At 47.4% G+C, this 6,948-nt stretch overlaps 1 protein-coding gene across 1 annotated transcript in view; it reads left to right on the top strand.

Annotated features, from left to right (window-relative positions):
- Positions 1-6,948, top strand: part of LOC103370616 (disabled homolog 2-interacting protein-like) — a 24,251-nt gene that overhangs the window by 6,993 nt on the left and 10,310 nt on the right. The window contains exons 3-5 of the mRNA XM_008299734.1: positions 348-450; positions 1,961-2,037; positions 3,636-3,745. Of these exons, the coding sequence (XP_008297956.1) occupies positions 348-450; positions 1,961-2,037; positions 3,636-3,745 (290 nt within the window). The remainder of the gene's footprint in view (positions 1-347; positions 451-1,960; positions 2,038-3,635; positions 3,746-6,948) is intronic.

Raw genomic sequence — 6,948 nt, 5'->3', positions numbered from 1 at the left:
GTCGATGTGTGAATGTTTATGATCAGCAGGTTTTGTCATGTTTCCAGAAAACCTTTAATAAACCTATGACAGAACCCAAACACAGGATTGATTTGTGGCAGACTCGTGTTTCAGTGGTTCCATCAGAGAACATTCAGTCACTGGACAATAAACGTGTCTTTACACGTGGATGAAGCTGTTCTTCAGCCTGTGTGTGGTCTGTGAGAGTGTAATAATCAATACCAGAACTGATCACAGTGTCACTGATCGGTAATAAACATGACATGGGGCGTTTTGTTTGACTGCTTCCTGTCAGATCAGTAATCAGAGCATTCTCACTGATCACACCTGCCGTTCTTCTTCTTCAGGTTCATCCTCTGCTTCTCGCTGAGAGGGCGGAGACATGCACTGTCTGGTTGCTAAGATACACCCTCCATGTGACCTCAGCGCCTCCTGGCCCCGCCCACAAAGGTAAGTGCTACAGACTGAGTTTGAAGAGACGCAGAAGAAGACGGACGGACGGTCAGATAGACAGACAGACAGGCAGACAGATAGATACGGTCAGATAGACAGACAGGCAGACAGATAGATACGGTCAGATAGACAGACAGACAGTCGGACAGACAGTCGGACAGACGGACGGTCAGACAGGTGGACAGACGATGGACAACGACGGCGGTAAGGACCGATGTGATATTTTGTGCGTCTTCAGGCTGTTTGGCTGCAGGATTAACTTGGTCTGTAATCTTGATGACATGTCACAATAATAATCTGATAATCTGATATCGTTTCCATGGAGACACAGCCCACCACCGCGGTGTTTAGCAGTTAACTTAACCACAACTAACCAGCAGCTCAGAGGCTACAGGTGAACTTCACCTGCTGAGGGTCACAGGTCACAGAGCTCCATCAGACAGGAACCTTCAGGAAACCTTCTCTGAATGTTCTCTGAAGATTCCTGTGCAGTGACAGCCAGGAGTCCGTCATGCTAAAGCCAAGTGTTCACAGATGATTGGTTTACAGGAACACAGACCATGAGATCTTTATGTAGAGCACAGGTTCTGCCAGTGCTGCTGGTGGAACATCTCAACAGGTTCTTCAGCAGGTTGGATCTCACACACTGAGGTTCTTTAGAGGTTCTTTAGAGGTTCTTTTATTGTTACAGGTATATTCACAGGTTATTTACAGGTTATTTCTAGGTTATTTATAGGTTATTTACAGGTTAATTCTAGGTTATTCACAGGTTATTTAAAGGTTATTTACAGGTTATTTACATATTATTTCTAGGTTATTTACAGGTTATTTACAGGTTGTTTACAGGTTATTTACAGGTTATTTACAGGTTTTTTGTAGGTTATTTACATATTCTTTGCAGGTTATTTATAGGTTCTAGTAATAATAAATAATAAAAGTAACAAACTGATTGGCCTAAACAGAGGAAAAAGACAAAACATAAAAACCAGGTAAGGAAAAAGAAAAGACACAGCATAGCATCAAACAGAAACAAATGAATGAAACAATGATTGACAGACTCACAGGCGGTAAATTACAGTAATATTAATAGCAGTGAGTGGTCTGAGCGGCGGAGCTGACGTCCTCCGTAGGGTGGATGGACTCAGGAGTCTGGGACGACCTGCTCACCTGCTGCCTCCACGACCCGACCCGCACAACACGAATGAAATAGATGGAAAAAATGTGATTGAATCAAATTCAATTAAATACGATTGAATCAAGTCAAATAACACAAAATCGAATTTACCCTCCAGACAGCAGAAACACAGCTTTTCTCTGTTTGAATTGTTTGCAGTCGTCACATTTGATCACATGAAGTCACTGAGTTACACACCTTCTCTGACTGCTGCTGGTTGCCATAGCAACTACCAGTTACTATGGCAACAGCTGTGGAGCCTCCTGGACAACCGCTGCTAAAAAAAAACAAACAAACTACAACTTCTCCCATGATGCTCTCTGTCAGTTTCAGATGCTCTGGAGAGGGGGGTGCGCAGACAGAGCATGCCCAGTGGCTCCACCGTGGACACGCCCACTGCCAGAGTGACGGTGAGTGTGTGCGCGCGCACACACACACACACACACACACACACACACACGCTCAGACCAGCCTGGCGTTTCCATGGTAACTGGATCTGAGCTGCTGTCAGCTGGAGATCAGCTGAGCAGTGACATCACAGCCGACACACTCAGGTGTCCATGACATCACTGTGGACCAGGTATTGACCACCGTCCTCCTGGCTGGTTATTGATGCCGATATCTGGACGTGTTCTGATCATTGTTATTATTATTGAATCATTACTCGTATTGACCAATTATCGCTAAAGAAATCAGATGTTCTCCTTTGGTTCTGATCAGCCTCCTCTCTGGCAGCAGTCACTCTGTGGGCCCGCCCACAGCTCTCTCTGATTGGTCACACCTCACAGTAGCAGCCAATCAGCTGCTGTTTGAAGGTTTAGAGAACACCACGATCCTCCACAGCTGCTCCGTTTCACCTGGAAACACCGGAATCCTCCACCTGCTGGTGTCAGAGCAGCTGGAGCTGATTGTGCTGATGGTGCTAGGCTAATGCTAACACTGAGAGGTCAGCTGTGCCTCTTAGCCTGCGGCTACCGCTATCTGTAGCACCGTAACGTGTCTCTAACGTCAGACTAACTTTAACTCTCGTCTCTCTGCACAGACTCAACCTGCAAACACTGAACAAGAAGCACAAACATCAGCACAAATCAGGACATTAGCTGCTTTAACGGCAGCTAATGCTATGCTAACAGCTAACAGCTAAGTTAGGAGGCAGCCACAGATTAACCAGAAACAGTGTGTTTAAAACAGTAAGTAGTAAGGTTTTAATATATGGACCTGAGTGAGGAATAGAAGTTACAGAACAGAGAGAGATGAAGACCTGCAGACAGAACTTCAGAAGACGAGTGAATGATGTCAGTGAGTCGATGTGGCAGTAAACAGAGGAGAGCGCCAGAGGTCATGTGACGCTCTGACATCATCAGTCCTGTTCTACACCCTCAGCTATATTGTTCATTATGAGGTGGTCTAGTGATGGATGACAGGTCACATGTTCATATATCACTCTTTGTGACCAATAATTGATTTGAACATCAGCTGTGACAAAACCATCCTGATGGATCCCGACTGTGGACCTGTGTGACCCGAGAGTCCTGTTGGTGGTTCTGGTCCTGCTGCATGTATATGATCAGAAATACAGAAAGCAGGGCCGGCGCTATAGTTCACCTGGTTGAGCTGGCGACCCATGTACAGGGGCTGTAGTCCCCGACGCCGCGGCCATGGGTTCGAATCCCACTCATGGCCCTTTGCAGCAAGTCCTTCCCCCATTCTCCTCCCCCATTCTCCTGTCTCTCTCTTCACTGTCCTGTACAACAAAGGCCAAAAAAATAACTTAAAAGAAATGCAGAAGCAGGTAAAACCTTGTGGAGAAATGTACTTCTGGTTATGTTTTAATGCTTGCTGTCATTTTGGGCGTTGATGTGGTCACCTGCTCTCATCACACAGTCCTGGACAAACCGATTGATCAGCCAACAGGATCAATAACCAGCCGGGGAGAGCTGGAACAGAGTCAGTCATAACACAGCAGTCACCAACCCTCTGCTTCTTCCTTCCTCTTCCTCCTCTTCAGGGCTTCCTGTCTCGGAGGTTGAAGCAGTCTCTCCGTCGGACTCGGTCTCAGCCCAAACTGTCTCGTCACAGCAGCATGAAGACCAGCCTGATCAATAACACTGATTCCAGGTACCAAGGATACACACCTGACAATCAAGCCATCACTTTCCCACAATTCACAGGTGCCACCTGTCTCAGGTAGTTACTGCCTCCTGATTGGTTATCGAAACTCCACCAATCAGATGGCTCTCTCAGGCCAGAGCCATTGTTGGATCCAGTCTGTTTGAGATCATCAACAGAAAGTCTGGAGAGCTTCAGGAGAGCATGATCATATCTGTATAGAACATGAGAACATGTGTAAAACATTATAAAAACATGAGTAGAACATTGTCAGGACAAATGTACAGCAGTGCAGCTGATGTGGCTAACGTTAGCATCAGTCACAGCAATGGGAGAATGGTTAGTGTTTACATGTTGTGCAGCTGATGTGGCTAACGTTAGGGGGAGGACATGAGGAGGGAGCGGATGAGGAGGGAGGAGATGACGGAGTGGATGAGGAGGGAGGAGATGAGGAGGGAGGAGATGAGGAGGGAGGGGAGGAAGTAGGGCAGCGTCTCTGCAGGGGAGGGGCGACTGCTGACAGAGAGAGAGGGCGAGTCCCATAGATGCAGACTGAGAGAGAGAGCGGTGGGTGCTGAAGCTGTAGCATCAGACAGCAAGCTAACAGACAGACAGACAGACAGACAGACAGACAGACAGACAGAACAGCATCAGGATCAGCAGCTCCTCCATCTTTCTTCTCCTCCCTCTGAAGGAGAACATGGATCCATAAAGCTCAAGATGCTTGGTGAGTCTTTGTCCTCTGAACACTGCAGAGAATTACTGGTGTGTGTGTGTGTGTGTGTGTGTGTGTGTGTGTGTGTGTGTGTGGCGGGGGTGCACGGCGTCTTGCACCTGATTTGCATGTCAGTGTATGCTGCGTTTCTGTGTGTGTGTGTGTGTGTGTGTGTTAGCCTGGCTGCAGTCTGCTAGCCTGCTCTGTTAGCATGTGGCTAAGCTAGCCACACATGTTAAAGCTAAAAAAAGGGTTAGCAAGAGCACACACGCACACACACGTGTGCACACTGTGACACACGCACGCACACTCACACACATTTACATACAGACATCCATGCAGCATTAGCTTTGTAAGCAGCTAACATTAAGCAGCTTGGTCAGATAATGACAAGATAACAGACAACAACACACACTGGTACACACTGATACACACTGATACACACACACACACAGGGTCAGAGGTTAGTGCTGGTGATCACGTGCACCTAAATGTGTTTGGTTCCTATGAGAACATGAGTAGAACGTCATGAGAACATCAGGAGAACGTTTCCATGTTCATGACGTCCATCTGCAGAGTTGTTCTCGGTGAATCGCGGTTCCTCGTGTAGCTCCACGTTCCACCGGTGAACAGTGTTTGTCCAGCATCTCAACATCCCTTTTCCACCAAGGAGAACCAGGTGCTGCTTCTGTGCTGGTGCTAGCTCTGATGCGACCAGCTTTCTCACTTGGTCGCTTGTTGTCACAGGAGAAACATCTGACCTGCTGAACATGTTCTTATTGACAGACGCTACAGTTCACGATGTTCCCTGAACGCCCCACATAGCAGGCTGCGCTAGCTGCTGCTGGAGGCCGCGGTGTGTGACCAGAGATGATTTAACAGAGTGAACCAGGAGGTTCTGGTGTCAGATTGGTCCAGGATGAAGCCCAGTGATTGTTCTCATGAGGTCTTTTCTATGAGCAGAACAAACAGCATGTAGCTGAGGTCCGTTTGTCACCAGAACACCTCATTTCTAAGCTAAATACTGAAGTTCTAACAGTCCTGTTCTCCACCACTGTGGTGCTGCTGCTGGGACACCATTGGACCGGACTTCAGTGCAACTGTTTGTGCAGAACTGCCCAGGACTCATTCCAGTACGTCTGTGATCGGACCAGAGACGTTCTGGTGAAGAACGACACAAATCACCTCTTGTGTCCCATTCATCTGTCTCGGTGGTCCTGATAGCCCCGCCCCCAGAACCTGACGTACTGGTGCTGAGCTCTGGACCAGCATGGAGTTGGTTCTTGCTAAGCACCAGTTCTGAGAACCTGGAGCTGGTGCTTAGGCGGTGGACACACAAAGAACTGGTGCTGAGTCAGGCTCTGGTTCTGAACTAGACCTGGAACCAGTTTGGTAGAAAAAGGGCACCTTGGTTCCTCAGAGATCTGTTCCACTGTGTGCCTGATTAATGTCCAGGAAACTAAAGGTTCCTTCAGTTTGCTTCTGGGTTCTCCGTGGACCTTCGACAGCGAGCAAGGTTAGCACCCAAATCAATGACAACCTTGATGGGACGTTGAGGTGGACGTTCTCTTTAGGCAGCTTTTCACTGCAGGAGTGTTTACCAGGACGTTCCCCTCATCAGCCCCTTCAGCCTCTCAGTCTGACTGTAGGATCCAACAGCTTCAGCGTGAACGTGACCAGAACGTCAGGTAGCAGTCGGAGAACCCTGAGTCCGTCTTTAATTCAAAGATGAACAAAACATTTCTGTTCTTTGTTTCAAAACTAAACCGTATAAACAGCTTCAGGTCTCCAAAACCAATCAAGGTCAGTCCTTTTCAGGGTTTTGTTTGGAAACCAAAATTTGAAGTCACACAAATAATCTTTTTTTTTTTTAATAAATAAAAAATTAGACACCCAACTAATCAAAATGTTCCATTTGTGTTTTTTGCAAATTCCTTTAGTCTAAATGTGTGAAAGAACAGAACAGAAAGCTACCGTCTGGATGTTCCTCACGCTCTGACATTCTGTCTGTGGTTTATATGAACAGGAATATTAACAGCAGCAAATATTCACATGAACATGAGTAGAAACATGGAAACATACGTGTGGTGTTCCTCATGATAGATCGTGTGTTGCTGCACATTACTGTTCACTCAAGAAGTGAAGTCTGAGTCCAGTCTGTTGATCAGTCTGACCCTCTGATGAGGCCTTTTTCCAACAGGATGACTTCCTGTCGCTCTGAGCAGCTTCTTGGTGGGATGAGTCTGAGCAGCACGTCGTGGACTTGGTGGGAGACGTTGTCCACGAGGACCTGTAGCTTGGACAGCGTCGTCCTCTCAGACACCTCAGTCAGAGTCCGGCTCCTCCCCACAGTGTTACGGGCCGCATGGATCAGTTTGTTCAGTCTGCTAAGCATTAAATCATCTCCTTTGGTTCTGATCAGCCTCCTCTCTGGCAGCAGTCACTCTGTGGGCCCGCCCACAGCTCTCTCTGATTGGTCACACCTCACAGTAGCAGC

Source organism: Stegastes partitus, unplaced genomic scaffold (genome assembly GCF_000690725.1).
Source record: "Stegastes partitus isolate 25-593 unplaced genomic scaffold, Stegastes_partitus-1.0.2 Scaffold1452, whole genome shotgun sequence".
NCBI lineage: Eukaryota > Metazoa > Chordata > Actinopteri > Pomacentridae > Stegastes > Stegastes partitus.
The sequence above is the reverse complement of the archived record's forward strand: the minus strand, read 5'-3'. Positions and strand labels throughout refer to the sequence as shown.